Source organism: Trematomus bernacchii, unplaced genomic scaffold (assembly GCF_902827165.1).
Source record: "Trematomus bernacchii unplaced genomic scaffold, fTreBer1.1, whole genome shotgun sequence".
In the NCBI taxonomy this organism is placed as follows: Eukaryota; Metazoa; Chordata; class Actinopteri; order Perciformes; family Nototheniidae; genus Trematomus; species Trematomus bernacchii.
Genome location: NW_022987593.1, coordinates 13,110,220 through 13,137,140, shown reverse-complemented (window position 1 = coordinate 13,137,140; position 26,921 = coordinate 13,110,220). Strand labels below are relative to the sequence as shown.

At 40.1% G+C, this 26,921-nt stretch overlaps 1 protein-coding gene across 2 annotated transcripts; it reads left to right on the top strand.

Moving 5' to 3' along the window:
* Positions 1-1,116: 1,116 nt before the first annotated feature.
* Positions 1,117-26,313, top strand: LOC117481764 (heterogeneous nuclear ribonucleoprotein L-like). Of its 2 annotated transcripts, none has more exons than XM_034129653.1 (13): positions 1,117-1,453; positions 15,252-15,370; positions 16,912-17,149; positions 18,421-18,506; positions 19,179-19,275; positions 19,416-19,488; positions 20,215-20,274; positions 20,681-20,913; positions 21,029-21,150; positions 21,728-21,926; positions 22,502-22,559; positions 22,747-22,848; positions 24,300-26,313. In XM_034129653.1, the coding sequence occupies exons 1-13, from the start codon at positions 1,256-1,258 to the stop codon at positions 24,353-24,355; spliced, it is 1,641 nt and encodes a 546-aa protein (XP_033985544.1). In that variant the 5' UTR covers positions 1,117-1,255; the 3' UTR covers positions 24,356-26,313. The 2 variants fall into 2 exon arrangements, with proteins under 2 accessions (XP_033985544.1, XP_033985545.1); XM_034129654.1 differs by having other exon boundaries at positions 1,120-1,453; positions 22,750-22,848.
* Positions 26,314-26,921: the final 608 nt, after the last annotated feature.

Sequence of the window (26,921 nt, the reverse complement as noted above, 5' to 3'; positions counted from 1 at the left end):
ACTGATAGATAAGATGAATAAGATAAGATGTACTTTATGGATCCCAATTTGGGAAATGTTTGCAGCATAAAAACAAGGCATTGCACACAAGATAAATTATGATGATTAGGAAAAAGCAGTGATGTTACATTAACATGTGAATGTTGTTCAATAAACGAAAACACTAAAGGCTTCTAAACATATAAAGTAACCTTTAGTCACAGATGATGTTTCCTGTGTAAAGTGGGTGCCCCTCTTCAGATGAGGTGCAGTACGTTTAGCAAGGTGTGCTGTTGCTGTGGTAACCTGACCTCCACCTGCAGGAAACAGCTGCAGAGAGACGACAGTCTGCAGGAAGAGAAGCATCATCATTTCCCCCTTCAGTTCAGACTTCAGATAAGCTGCATTCTTAGCTTTGCAGTCATGCAAAGTACATTACTTGTACTATATTGAATTTGTAGTAATAATATTCTGGATTGATTTGGATTCACAAGATCACATGACATGAGAGGTATTGAAAATATCAAGACTTTTTTAATGAAAAACTCAAACAGAATAAAAAGAAGGTGGACTTGAATCTAATAAAAAATATGTCTTAGTTAATCGAGTGCAGTAATACAATTGTGCACCAATTCGGAGTCACTGGGTCACATGACGTGGATGCTATCGAAAATAAATACAACTTTTTAAATAAAGAAACTACTTTAAATGACTACATTTAAATACAAATCCTCTGATAAATAAGCACTTAAATCGAACCAAAAGAAGTGTGTCTTAATTGTCTAGTGTAATAGTGTGGTTATTATACCTAGAGTAGATTTGGAGTCACTGACTTTGTAATAGATTACATAGAAGATATTAAAATAATTGAAATGATGTTCTAATAATATAATGTTCTAAAATCAATTCAACGAAAACATTTCCTAATTTGGGATAAATAAAGTACTTATTATCTTATATTTATGAACCATCCATGAGTAATCAAAAAGGTGTGCCACACAAAAGGCACATTTATAATATTTGAAGCATATTTTACTCTAATATAAGGAAGTAAGCATGGATAAAGGTATTCATAATAAGATTGGTGCGTCGAATATCCGACCTAGAACTCACTTCACTGCAGTAGCATTTCGTTCCTGAATTTGTACCGGAGTGACACATCAGTTTATTCGTCCTATCTTTGGAGAGAGTGTGTGTGGTGTGTGTGTGTTGGCAAGTGTCACCGTGTTTTACTCCGCGTTACCTCAAATCTTCATCGGTGAATTCATCCACTGTGATGGAGGAGGACAGAGAAGACATATCCGGGGGAGAAGGAGAAGGAGAAGGAGAAGGAGGGTACCACCGGCCAGCCAAGCGGCTCCGCACGGAGGAGGAGGCCGGCGGAGAGGAGCTGGAGGACGGGGAGGAGGAATCTGAGGAGGCGGTGGTGAGCAGCGGCACCACCGACAGCAGGAACCGGAGCACCGGAGGGAAGGTGGGGGACAGTTTCTATCAATCCTGCTTTTAAAATATGGTTAGAATATAAATAACGCTCGTGTCATATAATAATTCCAATATAATCTTGTTTACACTAAATGACAATGAATGAATTGCGATTAAAAGAACAGAAAAACAGTAAAAAGTCTTATGCTCTCAATATGTAGCCTATTACTATTTAAATCACTGAAGAAATGAAAGTGATGTCTACGTTGGCAGAAAATAACAGGAACGAGTCATATAGTCATATAAACTACATTTAGCACGGAAGTGAAATAAATATTACTTATAAGTCGTATCTCTGAGTATTATTAGAAGTTCTTCATGGGGAGGTTATATATAGCTAAATAATGCTTGTGTCATATAATAATTCCAATATATTCTTGTTTCTACTAAATGACAATGAATGAATTATGATTAAAGGAACAGAAAAACTGTAAAAAGTCCTATGCACTCAATATTTATGAATATTTCTCACTATTTAAATCAGTGAAGAAATGAGATGGATGTCTACGTTTGCAGAAATTAACAGGAAATAGTCACATAGTCATACTACATGTAGCACGGAAGTGAAATAAATATGACTTATAAGTCGTATCTGAGTATTATTAGATGTTCTTCATGGGAAGGTTATTTAGGGATGTTTTACTGACTCTTTATGAGGAAGTCAGGGTTCCCACACTCATATGTCATAAGGCCTTCAAGAAGGGCGATGGAGTGACACAGTAAGCAGCAGAAACACTATTTATTTAGAAATGACAGGGTTCAGCACTGCCTGTTCCAACTTTAGCCAGTTTAGGTTGTCTTTTGTAATGAGGTTAGAGAAGATTTTGATGTTGAAATCGTCACAAGTTTGGCGGTTTGACTCCAGTGTGTCCACAAAGTGTTGTTGAGCAACAAACTGAACCACACATTCCCTCTGATGTTTAGGTTAGCATTGGCCATAGTAGCTCAAGTGTAAGTAAAGGAGAGGCGAAGTCAAAATTGAATTTGTTTGTTCAAAAAGTTGAGTCTGTTACATAATGAACTTGGTCCTCTGCCTCCTCAATGTGTTCTTAAGGAAGTCCTTTTAACGCGGTGGACTTTTTTTCAAGTCAAGCCAACAGGAGAAGTCAGTAGGATATCATTTGAAAATTGAGTTAGTTTGCTTGAAAGTGGAGCGTGTTTGGTTTCATATGAACCACAAGGGTTGGATCTGTGGAAGTAAAACAATATAACCTTGTCTCTTGTTAGCCACGTACCTAACTCAAATCTGGCCATGTCTTACACACTACACCTTAAATGAGCTTCATTACAGGTGTTCAATAGGCCAGACTGATATAGCGCACAGATATTTGTATTTTCTTCTAGTATTATCTTTCATATCAAGCTCTTAAAACGTCATTTGTGTCTGCTGCTTATTCAATGTTACTATCTGGCTCTGATCCTCTACTCGTTGTGACACCAGGGTCTCTCTTTGAGGTTCTGCCAGTGACAGGAAGTGGCTGAAATCAGCAGGAAGTTAGACCATCTGTCCACCTTTATTAGATGAGCCTGTGGTATCAGTCAGTCTGTGACCTTGTTAGTGTCCATGTTAGATCACACTGAACACTGCAATCTAGAGACAGAGAAACATACGTACAATAAATATATGAGGATTTTAGGAAGATCACATATATGTAACATTTACTTTATTGTACCCGTTAGGACATTTATTCTGGACTCAGTCATGCAGGTTTATCCTTATCAGATCAAATATATAGTTACACATTGCCAACATCTGAAAGGTTTATCATATACATTTAGCTTCAAACTGAATAGAGTCAAATTATAATGGAGAAACAATTAAATGTGGAGACGTTTTATATGATAGCTTTAAGGTGTCAGGGATGCATGGGAGGCTGCACACGTCAACAGACAGATTTGTGCAATGCAGTGGTTGGTACATTTAAATGTATTCAGCAGCTGTGAGTGAGTAGCATTGAGAACACCACACTCCTTCACTGTGAGGCGTCTGCATGTGTGTGTTTTATCCTGACACACTGGAGGATGTAGGAGACTTTATTGAAGTCTCATCAAACAGTTTCCTCCCCTCCTCAGCAGATCAGTGAACGCTCTGCAGACAGAGAGCATCATGGGAAACAGATAGTGAAGCAAGCAGGAACTGGACCCAACTGCAGTCAGCAGAAGAAGCAGCAAGATAATTGCAGTTATTTATCAACAAAAGAAAGTCCAAAGGCAGTCGGTCTGGTAGGCAAGCGATGGCAAAGAAGGAAGGTAAAAGAAACAGAAACTCAAAACACTAGAAGAGAACTCTCTCAACGGAAACACACCACTGCTCACTGGTTGCGCCGACAAACTAACAAAGACACATGGGAAACACACAAGAGACTAATTAACTAAGGTTACCCAGGTACAATCAGTGCAGGGAAGCCATTTCCAAAGGCAGGACAACAACACAAAAGACAGGCATAGAGGAGGGACACATCACTATGTCAATGTGTCTTCGGGCAAGATACCTAACCAAGCCCCCAAGAAAAGAATGACATCGGACCTGGGCCAGACTCTTCCCCCCAAATTGCTCATTGCCCACAGCACTGAATGTATGTAAGTCACTTTGGATAAAACTGTCTAACAAGTTTCAAGTAATTGAATGATTTACAGATAGAAAGAGACATCTGTAGATTAGAGGAACATTTGTATTATACATTCGGTCCTAAAAGTTGTAAAATGTGCTAGAATTGAGAGTTATATCCTCTCCATTCATTTGACTGAGCCAAGACCGGCCATTATGGGATGGATCGAAGGCCGGACTTAGCAAAAACACAAGTGTTTCAAGTTTCAAGGCTTTTATTGTCATGTGTGCATAGCTACAGTGTAGTTATGACAAAGTGACATGTAATGTAATGCATGCTATATGGGCCCATTGGACGGGAATATTGCATCGCAATAAGATCCTTGCATTTTTCTACTTGAGTGTCAGGTCAATTTGGCTTCATGCACTACTGAGTAACTCTCATAGGAATAAACAGGATCCTGCCTACAAAGCTGTAACCACTTCTCTAACTACATCCATGTGGCTAGTCGTCTACAAAACGGACTGTCTGTGAAATGATTCCTAGATCCAACAGGGAACATGACGATGTATCCTTGGGCAAGAACCCCAAATTGCTATTGATGGCATGGCCAACACCGGGGTGAATGTTAGTTTTAACCCTAACCCTGAGCAGGCGGCCTTTTGTATGTCAGCCTCTGTCTCTGTTTGAATGTGGGTTATTAGGTGGATGCTTTGTGTCTGCTGCTTATTCATTGTTACTCTCTGGCTCTGATCCTCTACTCGTTGTGACCCTATGGTCTCTCTTTGAGGTTCTGCCAGTGACAGGAAGTGGCTGTAATTATATGTTGTATGTCAGGGACTACGGATGGATATTAGCTCAAGGCTAAAATCCGGCATATTTACACTTGAAGCATTATTTGTCTTAAAGGGGACCTATCATGCAAAAGTGCATTTTGCATGATAGGTCCCCTTTAAGTGTTCATTAATGTGCATTGTCCCTATTCAAATAAACGATTAAATGAAATGAAATGAAATCAGCAGGAAGTTAGACCATCTGTCCACCTTTATTAGATGAGCCTGTGGTATCAGTCAGTCTGTGACCTTGTTAGTGTCCATGTTAGATCACACTGAACACTGCAATCTAGAGACAGAGAAACATACGTACAATAAATATATGAGGATTTTAGGAAGATCACATATATGTAACATTTACTTTATTGTACTCGTTAGGACATTTATTCTGGACTCAGTCATGCAGGTTTATCCTTATCAGATCAAATATATAGTTACACATTGCCAACATCTGAAAGGTTTCTCATATACATTTAGCTTCAAACTGAATAGAGTCAAATTAAAATGGAGAAACAATTAAATGTGTAGACGTTTTATATGATAGCTTTAAGGTGTCAGGGATGCATGGGAGGCTGCACACGTCAACAGACAGATTTGTGCAATGCAGTGGTTGGTACATTTAAATGTATTCAGCAGCTGTGAGTGAGTAGCATTGAGAACACCACACTCCTTCACTGTGAGGCGTCTGCATGTGTGTGTTGTATCCTGACACACTGGAGGATGTAGGAGACTTTATTGAAGTCTCATCAAACAGTTTCCTCCCCTCCTCAGCAGATCAGTGAACGCTCTGCAGACAGAGAGCATCATGGGAAACAGATAGTGAAGCAAGCAGGAACTGGACCCAACTGCAGTCAGCAGAAGAAGCAGCAAGATAATTGCAGTTATTTATCAACAAAAGAAAGTCCAAAGGCAGTCGGTCTGGTAGGCAAGCGATGACAAAGAAGGAAGGTAAAAGAAACAGAAACTCAAAACACTAGAATAGAACTCTCTCAACGGAAACACACCACTGCTCACTGGTTGCGCCGACAAACTAACAAAGACACATGGGAAACACACAAGAGACTAATTAACTAAGGTTACCCAGGTACAATCAGGGCAGGGAAGCCATTTCCAAAGGCAGGACAACAACACAAAAGACAGGCATAGAGGAGGGACACATCACTATGTCAATGTGTCTTCGGGCAAGATACCTAACCAAGCCCCCAAGAAAGGAATGACATCGGAAAAAAAATACTTAATCCATGTGTCCCTGGGCCAGACTCTTCCCCCCAAATTGCTCATTGCCCACAGCACTGAATGTATGTAAGTCGCTTTGGATAAAACTGTCTAACAAGTTTCAAGTAATGTAATGATTTACAGATAGAAAGAGACATCTGTAGATTAGCGGAACATTTGTATTATACATTCGGTCCTAAAAGTTGTAAAATGTGCTAAAATTGAGAGTTATATCCTCTCCATTCATTTGACTGAGCCAAGACCGGCCATTATGGGATGGATCGAAGGCCGGACTTAGCAAAAACACAAGTGTTTCAAGTTTCAAGGCTTTTATTGTCATGTGTGCATAGCTACAGTGTAGTTATGACAAAGTGACATGTAATGTAATGCATGCTATATGGGCCCATTGGACGGGAATACTGCATCGCAATAAGATCCTTGCATTTTTCTACTTGAGTGTCAGGTCAATTTGGCTTCATGCGCCACTGAGTAACTCTCATAGGAATAAACAGGATCCTGCCTACAAAGCTGTATCCACTTCTCTAACTACGTCCATGGCAACTAGTGTGGTCGTCTACAAAACGGACTGTCTGTGAAATGATTCCAAGCTCCAACAGGGAACATGACGATGTATCCTTGGGCAAGAACCCCAAATTGCTATTGATGGCATGGCCAACACCGGGGTGAATGTTAGTTTTAACCCTAACCCTAAGCAGGCGGCCTTTTGTATGTCAGCCTCTGTCTCTGTTTGAATGTGGGTGATTAGGTGGATGCTGACTTGTATATGTAAAATGCTTTGAAGGGTTGTAAAGACTGAACATGATCTATATGAATATAGTTTATTTACTATACCATCAGCCGAGACACCACACAGACGGGCACAGGCTGAAGTCAATGTTTGAAGATTTTGAACAGACCCTTGTTGCCACTACAGACAGACAGACAGACAGACAGACAGAAGGACAAAGACAGACAGAAGGACAGACAGGCAGACAGACAGACGGACGGACGGACAGACAGACAGACAGGCAGACAGACTGACTGACAGACAGACAGGCAGACAGACAGACAGACAGACAGATGGATGGATCTACCACATCTTAGCGCTGCCAACCAGTTTTACATTTTAATTATTCAAGTCTCTCATCTCCTGTTTTTTTAATAGCCCCCTCTTTGATGGAGCTAAGTGCTCTCAAACAGGGCAGAACGATAAAAAATTGAATTCATCAAACCACCAATTAGAGTTCAGTTCATGAGTTCCTGCACTAGTCAGATTGTCCCCATCCAACCCAGGTCCGGGTGATTTTACCTCCCCCATGATTTGCATGTTCTGACACCTGCTGTGCTGCTGTGGATTATATTCAGAGGTGAAGCTCTCTGCAGACTTGAGCCGACATCAAAGCACCTTTGATCTTGTGTTTGTATGGTTATAAAAGAGAGAGAAGATCAAACTGAAATCACAAGTGGACGTGTAAATCTGACCCCAAAACAGAGTCCGTCAGTAAATGGAGCGACGGATGCAGAGTAAGAAATGAATCAAGAAATTATTAATTTAATTTCTTGAGGTGGCTGGACAAAACGTAATGCTAAAGCAGGTTACCTGATAGATCCATTCCTCTATTTTAGTGATTGATTGGTTGGTTGCTCACCACCTGCAGAGGGGCCTGTATTTGAAACAGGCTTATATAAGAGACATTTCTGCGCTAGGGGACTCGACTTTAAAAAAAACTATAAAAGTGTGTTCAGACATAGAGCTTTGTGTCACACACACACACACACACACACACACACACACACACATACACACACACACACACACACACACACACACACACACACACACACACAGAGAGAGAGACCCACATGCACACGCTGGGGTTTATAAATAATGTATCATTCTGCCTAGGTTGCCACTTTAAAAGCTCGTTAGCTCAGCAGTAAACCGGGTAATGCTTACAGTGAAACGTCAGGGAGGAAGAGGAGGAGGTGATGAAGTTGACGCCTGCAGGAGGGAGGAGGAGGATGAAGAGGAGAGGAGAGGAGAGAAGAGGAGGAGAAGAGTAGGAGGAAGAGACAGCAGGAGGAGGAGGAGGGTCGGACAGATTTGCAATGATACAGCGGCTTGTCTTGACAGGAAGGAAGCAACATGTCTTTGAATACACACACACGCACACACACACACACACACACACACACACACACACACACACACACACACACACACACACACACACACACACACACACACACACACACACACACACACACACTCACGCACACACTAAATAAAGACATGCATGCAGCAAAAAAAGCTGAGCCTCAGTCATCGCCATGGTGACCGAGCTGTTTGAGCCACTCCTCCTCTGTACTCCTGTAGGAGAAACACCAGGAGGAGGAGGATCTAATGCTGCCACAAAGAGAAGCTACGATGTGGGATGAGTACGATTACAGCGGAAACACTGCTTTAGTCATTGGGGTTAAGTTGGTTACATGACATGTTAGCTAGCTAGTTTTGACCGAAAACGTTCCAGTCATTTATGAACTGACCAGGGATGCAAACTTGTCACCTTTCGGCGAAATTCGCCGTTTTGAATCCAAAATAGGTCGTTTGTGTGATTCATGTAGATCTGCAATACAAATATTTTTGGGGTATGGGGGGGGTCTGGGACCCGGAGTAATCTGCGGCCGCGAGCTGTTATGCCATCATGACACGCATGGTGTTCTTTTTTTATATATTATAATGAAGCGCGAGCTGTGTGCTCGAGTCTTCCTGCCTGTCGGCTCTGCTCATGGATGTATAATAAGGCTCTGCTGCTCCGGGATGAGGGTCTAGCTTCAGCAGCTACATTACCTACGGCCGGGTGCGTTCGTTAATATTAACTGTGCGGTCCGGAGTCACTGTGGCACAGACTGGACCGCTGGTGAACAGCTGTTAGAACGGGCCGTTCAGGTGTTCAGAGCAGAGCTCCCTGTCGGAGCGCAGAGCGTGATGTGCACTGAAAAGTTTTTCTGTCGCAATATTATCGTTGAGCTAGCTAACTAGCATACATTGTCACTATCTGCTAACGTTAGCTTTAGCCTTCATGTTCTAGTTTTCTTCATAGGCTATAAACGGAGGTGGTATAAGTATAGACCTTGTACTTGAGTAAAAGTAGAAGTACTCAGATCTTGTACTTGAGTAAAAGTAGAAGTACTCAGGTTTGAGTAAAAGTAGAAGTACCAGAGTGTAGGAACAATCCTGCATTCAAAATGTTCCTCAAATAAAAGTACAAAAGTATTATCATCAAAATATAGTTAAAGTAGCGACAGTAAAAGTAGAAGTACTCAGATCTTGTACTTGAGTAAAAGTAGAAGTACTCAGGTCTTGTACTTGAGTAAAAGTAGAAGTACTCAGGTCTTGTACTTGAGTAAAAGTAGAAGTACCAGAGTGTAGGAATACTCTGTTACAGTAAAAGTTCTGCATTCAAAATGTTCCTCAAGTAAAAGTATAAAAGTATTCTCATCAAAATATAGTTAAAGTAGCGACAGTAAAAGTAGTCATTGTGCAGATTGGTCCATTTCAGAATAATATATATGATATGTTTTATAATGATTGATCATTAAAGTGTTCTCAAAGCTAGTAAAGGTGCAGCTAGTTTGAATGACTTTGTATACTGCAGGGTAGCTTGTGAATTTACTCCAGGTGGAACTAAAGTCTGATTTAACACTTGATTAGATTTCACATCATTCATCCACATCTGCAAAGTAACTAAAGGTATTAAATACATGTAGTGGAGTCAAAGTACACCATTTACCTCTGAACTGTAGAGGAGAAGAAGAACAAAGTAGCAAAACATTGAAATACTTAAAGGGCCCATGTCATGGCCATTTCCACTGATCATAATTACATTGTTGAGGTATACTAAAATAGATTTATACTGTGCAATTTTCCAAACTCACATTGGTTTCGCATACAGCATCTCTGTCAAGCATGTGTATTCAGCAGTATTCACTTTCTCCACTAAACGACTCGTTGGAGCTCTTGCCCCCCCCTCCCTGTGAGCCTAGTGTGCTCCGATTGGTCAGCTCGGCCACTCGTTCTGATTAGTCAACCACCAGAGAGGCTGCGCCCATGTCTAACAGTGCTTTTCCCGGCTGCTCTCAGCGTAACATCAGTCTTATCATGGCGTCGGCACAGCCGTATATTTTATATACATATATATTTTTAACTGTTGTTATAGAAGAGTGTGACGGCCCCAGGGCCTTTGTCTTACGATGGGGTGGAGCTGAAGAGGCTAATCAGCACGATCACGGACACCTCCGGACACTACGGCCCCAGTCTCTCTCCAAAGCGGCTGCAGGAAGACTAACTCTGCGATCCTCTCAACCACCTATCTCTCCATTTACCACAATAAATGTGCCGTGGTTTTGTAAACTCGTGTATGTCTCCTTGTCTTTGTGGCCTACGAGCCGCTCATAACAAAGAGTAAGTTATTTTTACCCGTTATAAACTACTACTGTTTGATGAGAAATCAAATCATGGTTTGCTATATATGAATTCAGGGAAGAAAGGATAGGCCTACTAAGTATTTCCATTAAACTTTATTTTTAGAAATGTACAAAATGAACATAAATATACATATATACACGGTATATCATCCATTCCTCCTCCTCGCATCTTGCCTGCGCACAGTCGGTGCGGTGCCTTTTAGCACGACGCCTCAGTAGTAGTAGAAGTGCCTTTTAGCACGTCATGGATTGTCCGCCAGGATCTGGCTGGACGAAATCAAATGCAAATCACAAAATATTAGAGAAACTTAGTTGTTTTAGATTCGTTAGTTGTGTAATGAACAGCTTGCCTGCTAATATGCTAACCTAGCTTTGTTTACCTTGGTAGCTAACACGATATGAACGTTAGCTTGGAGGAAAGGCAACTATAATGCAGTGTAATAAAACTACTATGAACAAAAGCTAGTGGTTCATATTAGGCTAGCAATAACGTGTTTATAATTGCAATCGTATACGGGTATTCTGCTACCATACAATGTAACTTGCATGAATACATTGTTTTGCGCTAGCATACAGCTAGCCTCGTTAGCTACATGTAGTATATGTACGGTCACAATGTACGGTAAATCACAGTACAGTATACTGTATGAGTATTCCGTGTGTGTGAATGCAGACATTCTCCTGCTATGAGATACATGTATGCAAGGCCATCTGCTGATATTAGAGTTGATATATGGAAACTCTAGCAACTTAGTTAGCACAGTTAGCACTGTGTCAATGGCTTAGCAGTCCAACACAGTTTACACATTTAAACAGTCTTGTTTGATAAATACACAAATAACAATGCAAACTTACAGGTTGTATACCCAGATCTTCCCCTGCTCCAAACGGTCCAAACAAGCTGTGCATATCCGGCCTCAAACTGGGCAATGTTTTGGAAGCTTTCGTCTGTGAAATGCCGGTTCTTCGAACCTCTGGAGGAGGAACACGCCGCTGCTGGTGTGGCCATAGCTATTCGGGATTGGTCCATTTCGTTCCGGGTACCGCATGACATCAGGCGGTACCCGGAAGAATCAAATGGGCAGTGACGTATCTCCAACGAGGCGTTTTGGGGAGGTATTTTCTGTGTTAGAGTTTTACTCGCTACAGGGTGTACTTTGAGGGTTTTGACTCTGCACACCGTTTACATGCATAAAAACCTTCATAACACACAAGGGGACGGGTAATAACCGGAAAAGCATGACATGGGAGCTTATAAAGTACAAGTATCTCAAAATTGTACCCAAGTATAGTACTTGAGTTTATGAACTTAGTTACGTTACACCACTGGCTATAAAGATAGAAAGACTAAGCCTTGAACAGAGGCATGAAAATACATTTTCAAAATGCTCAACAGTGCTGCCAAAATTATAAACTGACTGCTACACAATTAAAATAAATGCTTTTATATATTTCTATTAGATGTGAGTCTTTGGCGTTTCTGTTATTATTAACTGCTTTAGTTGTTCTGACTGCTAAAATCCTCTGTTATTCCTCATTTTAAAGCCGATATTCTGTGGGGTCGGGGGGCTCGGATCCTTGTCACCTTTTTCATACCTGATGAGTTTTCATCCCTGACTGACTCACTTTAATCACGTTTAACAAAAGTAAAGTCCAGACACTAAAATCTTCCTTACTGTGTGCCGATAACATTTTAAGTTGATTTGTAATTGATCTGTCTCACTGTCTCAAAGTCTGCGGGAGAACGTTTGCTTATACTGTTGACTCATGAGAACATCTCCAACACCTTTTTTCTTTCTTCTCAACGCTGTGCATGTTTCCACCACCTGCCGCTCGCTTGTTGTTGCTATAGCAGCCCGGCGTAGGTGCATCTGAGTGCACACTCGTCTGAAGGGACCTCAGTCTGTAAAGATATGTATAACTTCACACGTTTTTCTGTGAAGGGAGCTGCTGAAGTTTGAGGTTAACACCCACAGTCCATCACTGCAGCCAGACAGAAAAAACCCCATGCAGACCAAAAGAAAAAGCCACACAGGCTGCAGATAGTGTGATTGATAATAGCACAAGACAGCGGTCAGTTAATGCAAACATTTCTCACGCTGCTGCCGTCAACAGACTCCCATGTGTCGACTCTGCATAAAATATGTATAGCACATCCTCTTCTCTGGTGTGACAGCTGCTGAATGGTGCTTGTGTTGATTGTTATTGTTGAGTTTGGTTTATTTTGGAAGATGCTCCATTTACAGTGCAATTTGCAAAGTGTAAGATGCATGAAAAACATATATAAAGAAAGGAATAACGTGTACAGATAAATGCAAGAGTACATAATCATGTTACATTAACTTAGATATGTCCAGAAGTAGAATATGCAAATTAACATATAAGACAACCTATAATGAAGGAAACATTTAATACAATTTAAAGTGGACCTATCATGCTATATTTAAATGATATATTGTAGGGCCATACCTATACAAGGTATATTTATACGTTTCTGTTTTCAAAATACCAAACAGATCATGCATTTTAGCCATGCCTCATTTCGCTCTATGTGCTGTTTTCTGTCTACGGGTCTGATTCTGCTGACCACGCCCCCCTGCAGGAGAGGGGAGCCGTGCTCTGATCAGCTGCTGGGCTGTCAGAAGAGGGGGAGAAAAAGAGATCTCCATCCTCCGTGTTTTATTATATAGAGTCGTTATTCATTTGTTTTAAAGCTCAATAAATAACAAAGAAGACCTTTGACCGGCACTTTTCTAATTTTGTCCAGAAGATTTAAACTTTAACGGACATCTTGACCGGCGAAAGAAACTGAAACTGAAACTCTGCCGCACGGTCCCCTCGTTCCTTGGAAGAGGCGGAGAGGTGGGTGTTTGTCATCTGCTGGTGGACTAACCGGAGAGAATTACAGTGCTTGCCTCGACGGGGAGGGATTGCATTGAATTAAAGCAGCGGGAGCAAACGCTTGCCTCAGGGAGGAAAAAAAAAAGCCACAGCAGAGAATAAACAGAAGGGTAACCATGGTAACTATGGGCGGGAAGTCTTCTTCGCTGCTTTTGTGGCAGACTACAGCACCACTTACAGGCCTGGCATATGTACTACAGCGTCTACAGCGCTTTCGAGCGGCAATGGCCGGCCGTGGCCCAACCCCCACATCCCCAATAGCCGTAGCGCCACTTCTGTGACGACATAGAAGTGTTCAAATCTGGATCAGTCTGTATCAGATCCGTTGCAGCCCCTTTTTTAGAGATTTGGGTATGGAGGAAAATAGAAAGGGTTGTGTTTTCTGACACTTGGTGAGTTCCCTGGAACACCGGGGACACATATTCATGTATAAAAGACGTACAAAAGTGCATTTTGCATGATAGGTCCCCTTTAAATTAATAAAAGCACACATATCCATGCAATGTATATGAAACAGATATACAAAATATTAAAGTAGAAATAATAATACATTTACCATATTTATACATGTTTTAGAAATAAAGCCACACACTGCTTGCTCATTCAATATTTGTTGCCTTTTTTAAATCAGAAATTATGTTTTATTTTGTAAACAAGGTTTATTACCCATACATTTAAAAAAAAGAAAACCGGTAACAAGTCAGAACAAGGTTTGCTTAAAATGTGTAACACAGATTTGGAGAATTATTTACACTGCAAACGATATACTATGTAGAATAAAAGCCACTTCTCTGGTGTGACAGCTGATTAATGATGTTTGTGTTGATTGTTATTGTTGAGTTTGAGTTTATGCTCCATTTACAGTGCAATTAGCAAAGTGCAAGAGGCATGAGACATCTACATCTGTGCATGAACAAAATAGTAAAAGAAAGGAAACATGTGTCTTCATGAAAAGGTCAACACCCCAACAATGAGAGAGTGTTTCCTGCTGACGTCGGTGCTAAGAGTCTGAACCTGCTGCAGAAAAACTGTTCAGACTGCAAAATCTGCAGCACTTCCTGAGAGCGACGGTTAACACTCTGATATCTCACCATCGCTGTGAGAAGAGTTTTCCGTCTCTAACCGACAAGATTTCATTTCACCCAAACTCAGTGCTTTCTTCAGTTTCCTACAAAGACACAACAACACCCGCAACAACACAGGACACTTGATACATTCATCATATTAGAGCGTAGACCAACATTACTTTCTACGCCATGGACCTAAAATAAAATAAGCCATTTGTTAATCACATTGAAGTGTAATATGAAGTGCGATGATTTAAAAAATGAAACCTTAATCATTCAAATTATATTCCATCGGAAGATTTAATCAGATTTACAGAAAAATGCAACTTATTTTGTGATGTCATTATCAATTTAAGCAACATAATTGTGTATCGTGATAACTTGATATAGGATTTTATAATACAATTATATTAAAAGACGATAAATCAGAATCGTTTCCATCAAGAAGGTTTACACATATGAGGAATTGTTGTAAATGGTGCATTCAAAGGCACAGAAAGAAGAATACGTTGTTGTTTTTTTAACTAAGAAGATTATTTGTTTTACTATTTAACAACTATTTTTACGAAAATTGTAGCAAATTACAAATAAAGACAGCATTTACACAAAATATAAATATGTTAGAAACCGAGTACAGTACTTTATATGAAACTATCGCCCAGCCGTGGTCAAGCAACCTAAACAAAGCATGTGTTATTATTCACATTGTATTTACATTATTTGTTATTCCTCTGCAGAGCGGTGTGGACGACACTCACTGTATCCCCCCCTCCCCGGTGGTCCACGTCCGAGGGCTCTGTGACGCCGTGGTGGAGGCCGACCTGGTGGAGGCACTCGACAAGTTTGGCAACATCTGGTAACTTATTACACTTATTAGACTTTAATTAAATGGTTTTCCAAGGTTAAATAAGAATACTAGACGTATTTTTAAGTACGCTGGAAAAACGGAAACGTTGACTTTAATTAAATGTGTTATGTCAACAGATTTCACATATCTGTATTAGGTTAGTTGAAAGCAATGATATTAAGTTTAAACAATACAATATTAGGTTCAACTTAATATTATTGCTTTCAACTAACCTAATACAGTTATGTGAAATTTGTCAAGTCAACGTTTCCGTTTTTTCAGTGTACTTAAAAATACTCACTACATACAATGCCATGTCTAATATTTGTATTTAACCTTGAACAGTCTCACGCATTCTCACACACACTCATAAGATGTGTAACATGTTTGATTAAGTCTAGACTTCACCAACAGACTCTCTGGAGTTTTGATTACTGAATCGACTATTACTGTCTGTCTGCTCACACACATTAAATGGCTGAATTATTTACACATATTTGCCGGATATTGAGGTGCAGTCTGATGTGGTTTGCTGTCCATCAGAACAACATGATTTGCACACATTCCTCACACAACAAACATCCCATAAACCTCTGCTGCTTAACCTGCAGATCATCAGGTTTTAATGCTCTCTCTGCAGTCAAAACCTCACAAAATAAATCAAGTCTTTTTTTCCAGCCACTTCTTGTTGCGATCATAGCATCATTATCATAAGAATAATTTTATTTTGAACAGATCAAAAGAGCTGAAAGGACGTTCAAAGTGATACTAACCATCATGAATTAACCGCAGCACACAGCCATGAATGAGGAAGCCAGAGTGAGGAGGATTATGTAAAAGCTAGCCACATTTATTTTGAAGAGGCAGCATTTTCCTGTGAGCTGGGGGATTTAAAAAGCTCTCAGATTACAGAGCCAGTATCCGTATGTAAATATGACTGGCATCTCTTTTAGCAGTTAAGCAGTTTTTATTCAGAAAGTTGGTTGATATTACAAATAATTTTCCTTTTTATTTTGGTAACTACTGATGTTCATTGTTCAACCTTTTTGACAATATATACAAAGGAATTGACAGTCAACAGTATTTGACTCTTCGATACATCTTGCAAAACTTCCACCAACATCTGAATTTGTCAATTTTTTTAATTATTCTTAGCGTACAATCTTTTAAAAATAATAAACCTACTTTCCATAGAGCTCTGTAAAACAAAAAAACAGCAGCTTTAACCTGGAGCTTGCACTTACACAAAGAATGGCAAGGGACGTTTATTTACAAACCACATTGCAGAAAACACAACAATTCAAACTGCTTTACAAAAGAACTCCAAACCCATCAGACATAGTAAAGCAAAGACACAATATGAACTTAATTGAAACACATGTATAAGTCAATTCAAAAGATGATGAAAACAAATACAAGCTAAAATAGATTAGGACCGGTTTAAAACCCACACAAAAGTTACAATGCAGTGTAAGATACTAATTAGTTTGAATACAAGGCAGCAGGACCCAGAAAAAACGTCAACCTTGACTCTTTTTCTCTGGTTTTAGTTACGTGATGATGATGCCGTTTAAGCGCCAGGCCCTGGTGGAGTTTGACAGCGTGGAGAGTGCCGAGCGCTGCGTGTCGAGTGGAAATCGTGACGCGGTTTGCATCGCCGAGCAGCAGGCCTTCTTCAACTTCTCCACCAGCCAGAGGATCACCAGACCCACCAACATAGACGACCCCAGCAGCGGGAACAAAGTCCTGCTGCTGTCCGTCCAGAACCCGCTGTACCCCGTCACCACCGTGAGTCCACAACCTCCTTTTCCTTATTTACCACAACTACTGTATATCAGCTGAACCTCCACCACCATGAGTCCAGAACCTCCTGTTCCTAATTTACCTGAACTACCATTGTGGCGGCTATATTCCCATTGAATACGGCTGCTCTGAAGCTAAACTTCGCTCATTGTCGTGACGCGTATAAATAATAAAGTCTGTACTGTACTTGAAGTTTTAAGGATATTTAATATAGTAAATCAAAACAATAAACAAACAGTATCATACGGTCAACAAAAGATATCAGAACTAAGCTAACCCCCATTGTCATGCTACTAAACCTCCACATACACCAGGTGCCCTAAATACCATTAACCACACCATGTGACAATCACCGGAAACAACCAATTACAAGTGTGTGTGGTGTTAACAAATACTGAAGATAATATAACTGTAAACACAGGCTACCACAGCATTTAGGCTCCTACAAACTCCTCCGTCACCACCCTGAGTCCAGCTGAACCTCCTCCGTCAGCACCCTGAGTCCAGCTGAAACTCCTCCGTCAGAAAAAAACACAGATGACCGTGAAGATAGAAAATCTATAAACTGTCTGACAAATTAAAATCACTATTGAAGGGGCCACTTTTCTGTTAACACAATATAAGCAGGATATTATAGATATTATTTACATCAAGTGTGCATAAATATACTTATGATGCATGTTAATGTGGTTAAGACTTGCACTTGGACATAGATGTGGGGGAAACTTCTGTGTAGCAATGCAGGAGGAGTCACCGACTCAAAAGGAGACACGGGGAGAGCTGGAGCTTTGATGTCAAACACTGATGGGTTTATTTGGAGCTTCGGCCGGAGAATTCACAAAACAAGTCAAAGAGCCAGAGGTTCTGACTTCACGGTAGAGTTGCCACGTCAATTTTGAAGAACTCTAGCCCAGAGACCCATGTATTTAGCTAGTTCAGAGAGAATAATCAACATTGTGCATAATAAGATAGAATGATAACACCTCTATCAGCTGACGCCAACAGGCAGGAACAGGGAGACAAAACACTGAGAGCACAGCAGCGAAGGCTACAGGTGCCTGTGCTCAGTCAGGACAGTATGAACTGATACACTGGGTCAACGTTATGGGCCTTGGAAAATATTTCCCCAACAATAGACATGTATTTATATTTCATTGATTATTATCTCATATCTGTGTATACTCTGTGTCTTACCATATCTTATTGTTGTTATTTTTATTCATACTGTTCTTATTTAATTTATATTTTTCTCTCAGGATGTCCTGTACACCGTCTGTAACCCGATCGTTAACGTCCTGCGCATCGTCATCTTCAAACGCAACGGCATCCAGGCCATGGTGGAATATCCTTATACATCATTATTTATTTATTGTACTTTCTAAAATATACTTAGTTCAATTTCACCCATGAAATACAGTTTACCGGTAATTCAATTGAAGCTGCAGTTAAAGGGGCCCTGTTAAGCCTTTTTTGGTTTTCCCTTTCATGGTGTCATATAGGTTTTTGTGCTAAGTAGTCTGCAAAAGTGTGAGGGAGTTTCTCTCCCTCACACTCCCCCCTGCCTGAAACGCATTGTGCGTGATAGGCTAAGGGGCAGGACATCTCTAAGCTGTTGACCAATCACCACAGAGCCGGCCAGCTAACCAATCAGAGCAGACTGGGCTCTGGTTTCAGACAGAGGGTGAAAAGAGGTGCTGCAGCACAGGGAGTATGAGAAAGATAAAGAGCTTTCTGAACATTAAAGCATGGAGACATGTCCCAGGAGAGACACTAAATACAAATATGGACGTGAACATTTGCATAATAGGGCCCCTTTAAGAGATTAATAGCATATTTAACTTCACTGTTAATGCAGTAGATAGAATATGATGATGTGCGCATTTAAAGTCATTTAAGATTTAGATCTACTGAAGCTGACAGTAGACCTTTTGAGGACAGTGGAGGTCGTGGTTCTCTCCTCTGATTGGCTGCTTGATGTTTATAATGATGAGTCACCCTTAACAAGCTCGTTAACATTTGAGTCAGTGGAGGACGCTCAGAAGGCCAAACTGGCTCTGAACGGTGCCGACATCTACGCCGGCTGCTGCACGCTCAAGATCGAGTACGCTCGGGTAAACAAACACACACACACATACACACACAGGGCTCCGGACAAACACACACTCAGGTGCATGCACACATACACAGCCTCAGTCTCAAGCCCACGCACACACACCCACCCAGAGGTGCTGTGCTCTGTCGCCCCCTGCAGCCCAACAGACTGAACGTCGTCCGCAACGACAACAGCAGCTGGGATTACACCAAACCCTTCCTCCTGCAGCGAGGTAGGACACCACACACACACACGCACGCACGCACGCACGCACACACACACACACACACACTCACTCACTAGGAAGAAGGGCTTTTAAGAGGCTATAACTATTTAAACATGCAAACATAGAGAGGAGATATGTATCATGTAAACATCTTAGATTATCGAGAATAAAACTCCAAACCAGGATACTAATATGCATTTGAACACACTCATATACTTATTAAATATATGTCATACAATCCACTCCAGTCACATAGGTTTCAAGCTATAGTCTTGTTAGATCTGTATATAATGTGATCCCTCCAGGTGTGTTTTTTTCAGTAAAATGCTCAACTGCTTTGCACATGTCGTCCTAAAGGAATGATATAATGTTCTAGTTATGCATTCACATCACTAAATGGCGGCAGTGAGATGCAGATAAATGATTCCTGGTGTGAAGGTTGCCTTGAGGTGGAGCTCAGTGAGCTCTGCCTGGAGACTCAGAGGTTAAACTGCAGCCTGAAGGTGGTGCTGAAGCTGCTGCTGTGGAGGCTCAAAATAGATTTCCATCACAGAGGGAGCGCTCACTTTCCCCACCCGCTGCTAACCCCGACCATTACACCAAGACACACTTCACACTGTTGTGTGTGTGTGTGTGTGTGTGAGAGAGAGAGAGGGAGAGTCAATGATACTAGCAACAACCTTTCTGTCAGCTGTTATTATGTTAAGGTTTTTGTGTTTATGTGTGTTACAGAGCGGGGGAAAGGGAGGCAGCGTCAGGCCATCCTGGGAGAGCATCCATCCAACGGCTATGGTACAGTCTGTTTTCAAAGATTCAAAGGCTTTATTTTCATATGTAAGGTAGCTACATTGTAGTTATTAAAGATAAGTTATGTTGAAACCTATTTGAAAAGCTCCTTCAACAATCCAACATAAATATATATAAAACAATAAAACAAATAAAAAAACGTAGTGTAAGTAGTGAAATGTGGTCCGATTTGCCAAATGGAGGATGAGGTAGAGCTTTGAATCCATGTTGGAAAGGGGAATAAACATGGTCCAGTGTTTTTTTACCGTGCTGCTGGTATCTCAGCTAGTGTCTCAGCGTACCCCTCTTTTCTACCCCTTTTCCTCCTGATCCCTGACATTCCTGCAGTGTGTCTAAATGTTATAATATGAGGGTTTATGGTCTAACCTTGGAGTTGTGTGTATCTCTTCAGGCCAACACTGCCCCCTACTGCCTCTTCCTGGCAACAGCAGGTACAGGAGGAGCAGTGAGGAGGTGCACGACATGATAACCTACCCACTGCTACACCATAAGACCTCCTCTTCCTCCTCCTACATGGACCATCCCGCCTCCAGCTCAGTGGCCATGGTGAGCGGCCTCCATCCTGCAAAGATGAACTGCAGCCACATCTTCAACATCTTCTGTCTTTACGGCAACGTGGAGAAGGTGTGTGAGATTGGGCTCATATTTTGGAATAAACAGGAAAAGATGTAATTGTGTCACCTGTCAAAAATGTGGGAGAAATAATCTTAAATCCTGACCTGATTGGTTGTGTTTGCAGGTGAAGTTCATGAAGAGTGTTGCTGGCACGGCGTTGGTGGAGATGGGGGATGAGTACGCTGTGGATCGAGCTGTGACTCACCTCAACACCATCAAAGTGTTTGGCAAAAAACTCAATGTCTGGTGAGTCCTGATATCTTAATGCATGCTGACCAAAATGACATGACATAAGCTGTAAATATTGTTGTTCTGCAGAGGATGAATCTTACTGATTCTAACAACCTGCTGACCTTTCTTTTTGCTTGCAACCATCAGAACAAAATGTCACTGAAATAGAAGTAGACAGAATTTAATATGATTTTATAATAGTGATAGCAAACTATGAGAACAGGATAATCAATACATATCTGTACCTGTAATATTTGTTATGTTTTTCTATACAGTATATGTAATCATGAGCCCAAAGTATCACTAAAATATGAAAAAATAATCAACAGATTGAATAGATTTTGATTATCTTCTTCTAATAGTTTGCTGTCACGATAACAAAGTCATAGTAATGTGTATATATTTTGTTTTGCTCTTTAACAACTGGAATATTACTACCACCAACTGTTTATAAATTATACTAAAACAAGCATTCAGTCTTGTTTTTATTCAAATCTTCTGGTAATTTCGTACAACTTTTTCCTACTTTTGGTTTTGCATGTTTTTGTTTATACTGTCTCCTTCCATCTTTTCTCCCCCCTTCTCCTCTCAGTGTGTCCAAGCAGCAGGCGGTGATTCCCAGTCAGGTGTTTGAGCTGACGGACGGCAGCAGCAGCTATCAGGACTTCAGTCTGACCAGAAACAACCGCTTCAGCAGCTCACAGAGCAGCAGGAACATCATCCAGCCGCCTGCCGCCGTGCTGCACTTCTACAACGCCCCGCCCACCCTCACCCAACACCAGCTGCACAAGGTGAGGTCACACCTGCATGAGGGTTTTAATGTTTGACATGTTGGATGAGCTTTCTATGAAGGTGTAAACTGAGAAAAGTAAAGGGGCCCATGATTGAGCTCTGTGGGACACCTTCAGTAATTAGATGCAGTTTTAAGAGCACTTGTCATATTGAATACATTTGTTTGGAAGTTGAGATGTATTTCTTAGATATTAAGGATACTTCTCCACATCATATCCATTGTATGTTTAACTTCAACCATTTAAAACATCGAAACAGCAGCTTCGAATCATGACCTGCTAAATTCTTATTCCTTCTCAAGCAAATATGTATTTAAAGATGTTATACTGTGTTTTGTTTCTATAATAATGTGACAGATGTATAAAATAAGTCATGTCAAAATCACAGGATTTGTTGCGCAAGTACTTATTTCCCCTAAATTCTACATTACAGGTAGAAAGTGCAACACTAGTAAGACCTATACAAGTAGATCCACGATATAATGTAATCTTCCTTTGAAAGCAGAAAATAAAAAGCAGAAAGAATTTTTTTCATTAAAAACACTCTGACCTCTCTTCCCTTTTCTCATCTGCAGCTCTGTACTGAACACAACGTTCCCATCTTCACCAAGTTCAAGATCTTCGATGCAAAACGTGAGTTTGAGCAATCACACAACAGATGAGGAGCTGAAGCATACATCTTAATAATGTTTTATAGATAAACACAGGTATTCATGTAAAATAGAGATCTTTCAACTGAGACATATTTTCTTCTGTTCCAATTTGTCCTGCTTCCTCATTGTTTTTCCCTTCCTCCTCCTCCTCTTCTTCTTACTCCCAGCAGCCAGCTCCAAGACTCTATCTGGTCTGCTGGAGTTTGACAATAAAACTGAAGCTGTGGAAGCTCTGACCGTCCTCAACCATCATCAGATCAGAATACCAAGTAAGTTCTCGACTGACACATTCGGATTAAACAGTAGGATATGTTCTAGGCGTGGTGATCAATAAAACCAAGTTTACCAAAAACGTTTTATTACTCCATCACCTTGACAAACACTAAACAGTGTATCGGTCTGCTCAGCAAATTCCACCTCACTGACAACAGGAACGATCTGCAGTCACTGCTGTTCTTTGAGAAATCTTTTTTAAATTGTTCTTTTCTGTTCAGACAGAAAGAGAAGAGGCAGATTTCCTAAAATATCAAGTGTGGGTGTGATGATGCATTCAAAGAATCTCTATTATCTTCTTGACCTTGGAGTCACTGCAATGATATACTTAGTATGTTGACAACGAGTGAAATTATTGTATGTTAGCATGTTAGAATAAAAGTATTTGCATGCTAACATGTATTAGCATACTTTGCTGTATTTAGTAAATGAGTTTGCTCACACAAGCATTCATCTCGACGCACAGTTGGCCGTTGTTTTGAAGGATGAAGTGAACAATGTGTTTTACTTGGAGGGCACCCAGAGCACAGACCTCCATAGCCACAATGCCCTTTGTTGAATATACACAAAAGTGAATAATAATTTGTGCATCAGAAATACTGTGCGCTCCGATATTTAATGGGTTGTTTCTCGGCACCTGCTACAACCTTTCACCTTGTCTAAAAAAAAATCATTATCCAGCATACAAACAGACAACAAACAAAAACATAACCTCCACCAACAGTGAGAGTTCATATGATCAAAACATGGTTGACTGGTTGAAAAAAAAACAACATGTAATGAACTTTAGTTGTTGGCTGGACTCAGGAGGTGACGTCATCCAGCACCAAGCAGCACTACCTGCGTTCAGCACTAGATGTCAGGCTCAAACAGACCTGGTATAAAAACAAACAACAACAACAACAGGAAACAGAGGGAGGCAACCTCTATGCTGAAGGTTGAGCACGTTACATGATGTTTGCCTGTAAAATAGACTCATTGTGTTGATTGTATCTGACAAAAACCTTTCACACAGGCACAATGAGCAGTTTTTTCCTTAAAAACTATGTATAGACTTGTGCAGAAACAAACCCACCCAATCATCACCTTTGACCCACTAGACGTTTAAGGCTGTATCTGGATCTTCTCATTTCTTTACATTTGTGCTCAATATAGAATGTCGCTTTAAGATGCCTTGTCCTAAGCAACAATCTGTGTATTCAAAAAGCATTAACAAATGTAGAAGATACATATAGAGCACAATGGACAAACCGGTTACAAAGTGAATCTGGAGTTTTCTTTCACCGTTTGTCGAGCACCATAACACTTTTTGAGCCAGGAATAAGGGGCCAACTATGAACATGTTGTATATGGCAACAGAAAATCCCTTCTCAATGTGCTTTTAACAGTGTTTGTTTGTATTAATATGTATTTTTGTATACCTTCTCTCTCTCTCTCTAACCTACAGACAGCTCAAACCCCTTCACCCTGAAACTCTGCTTCTCCACCTCCTCCCATCTGTGAGCCAGAAACAAGATGGCCGCCACCGTTCAGCCGAGCACTCCTTGACGAATCAGAGAGGAAGTTTTATTATTTCGAAAAAGAAAAAAAAATGAGGGACAGAACATTTGAGATGTTGCTGTGAACTGTTTGAATGGTTGATATGTGTGTGTTTCTCATTCATTTGGGCAGGAAGTGATCTAGTTGTGACGATGCAGTTTTGAAAAAGAAAGCACCTTAATGACTGTGCAGTAAACTCATTGAGTAACAGTGTGATAAGCCTCCTTTGAAACATGAGTGCTGTACAGTAAGTCACCTGTAGAGAAAAAATGTTCTGCGTGGGCTATAATGTAAACAGACTTGTATGTCACTTTAACAGTTTGATTGAATCACAATCAAATCAATCAAATTACTTTATCATCCACAAACTGGCCCTTTCATACCATTAAGATTGTTATAAATAGATGAGTAAACATATTAATACTTAGTCACAGTGAACAAGCTTTTTAGACGGCGTTGTATTTGTTGTAGCAGGATGTTGAACAAAACTCAGGGAGGTATCAGTAAAAAGTGAAAATCCATCCGATATCAGAGCAACATTTGACAATCCTGAAATATTTTTAATATTTTTTAACATGTCATTTTGGTTTTGCACTGTTGTGTGTTTATTTTATTGAACTTAAAGTTATTTTATTAACTAGGTTTTGTTACTGGTATATCAGTGCATTTAAGACAAAATGAGCTCAACGATTATTTATAGTTTTTGTTTGATTTATTCAATTAAACTTCAGTGTTTATGTATTTTTTTATTTGTAGTAAAGGCAAAAGAAATGGAGGCCAAAAAAAACATTTGTTCAGGAAAGTGTGTTTTAATTGTTATTAACTGACATTGTTAGAGAGACTTGATTCTTGCTTTATTTTGTATTTTTTAGTTATCAGTGGAGATGTCAATAGACAAGAAAACACAACATTATTTATTGAATTTATGTTTACAGAAAAAATCCATTATAAAATCATTGTTTTATTTTTGGTTGCTTAAACTGTGAATTTTTAAGTAACACTACTTTTCGTGTATATACTTATTCGTTGCATTCGATTCTCATATAGATGCGGAGAACATGTGAAGTGTTATTACAGGTATAGTGAACTGTTTCTGCAACAAATAAAACACAATAATATCTGACATATTTAAACCTTTACAGTAAGTAGCTGGTGAACAAACACCGCTCCAATGTGATGATCATGTGTCTTCTGGATGTTTATCAGGTCAGATGTTTGATATGAAGTTAGCCACAACTACTTAATAAGTTTGTATTTTCAGCTGCAAGCAAGTTTCCTTTAAAGAAAAAAAGCAATTAATGCTGTTTTAAAACATGGTGCTGTGGTTTACCATGACAGCAATTAGTGTAAATGACGTGTGTTGGGGAAGGTTTTGGCCTCACATGGCTAACAGCTAGCATTACGCTAAAATGCAAAAACTGCATAACTGCTCAAAGCATTGACAGACTTACTGAAGCCAATTTAGTTTAACAACAATTTATTTGAATATAGGACCTTGAGGTCAATGCATAATAAGAATGACATGCTAAACATTCTAACAATGCAGCATGCTGTTAGGATGCTACCATGTTAGCATAAATCCCTTTGAACGTTGCTAACTACAGGAGTCCATTTCTTCTGCAGTCATCTGGGAAATGAGTTGTAAATGTAATTCTTCGACATTGTTAGTAGCACATACTCAATTTTGCGTAACATTATGGACTGACACCACTAAAGAGAAGGGAGACTTTATTTGTGTGTAATTTGGGGTAAACAGCCCCTTTAAAATATATTAAAGCACAGATTTGTAATGGTGAATGACGCCGTAAACAGAAATATGTTTGTCTTCGTGTATGATTTTAATGAAACAGAGAGACAATCACAAACTACTTGTCTGTATCTATTGATGTTGATCCTATTAAAAGTTGTTTATTTGTTGATCATCCAAGAGTCTGTAGCTGGTATTAATGTTTTCATCAATAATTCAGAGATTAAATAACTCCAGATCTAGATCCTAAGTGAAATTCCACCCTGCTCCACTTTGCACCAAAAGCATAGGAAATGTGCAGATGCAACACACTGCAAACTGCCTCATATGTCTCTGACTTTAATATAACTTTTAAAACAGGGTTCTTTTCTTCGTTTCAGCTTTAGCCTGAGACGCAACAGGCAGGTTGCAATAAAAATAAAAGTGTAAGTTGAATACTTACAAGTGTATTTCAACTGCAAATGTCTGCATGTCCAATAATTGCTGCTGTGCTTATTATCAGCCTGTTCTTTATAACAGCAGAATACAGACAGCAGAGAGCCAGTCTGAGCAGCCTGTCACCACATAACACTCAACAACACCAACAACCAGAGTGTAGTTTGATCGAACAACCTGCAGGGAACACAAAGGGAACAAGGTCAAAGTTGGAAACAGCAGCGTCCTCTACAGTGTGTCTGAAACAACTATAAATAATAGGACATGTTGCTGAAATGCCAGCATGCACAGGGTGAGAATGGATTCACTGAAACATTTTCCCACAGGAATCAGCTGACCGTCTCAACT

Coding starts and splice junctions, on each gene's coding strand:
- LOC117481764 (XM_034129653.1), top strand. CDS start 1,256: ATGGAGGAGGACAGAGAAGACATATCCGGGGGAGAAGGAGAAGGAGAA. Junction 1,454..15,251: donor ACCGGAGCACCGGAGGGAAG/GTGGGGGACAGT, acceptor ATTCCTCTGCAG/AGCGGTGTGGACGACACTCA. Junction 20,275..20,680: donor GCATCCATCCAACGGCTATG/GTACAGTCTGTT, acceptor GTATCTCTTCAG/GCCAACACTGCCCCCTACTG.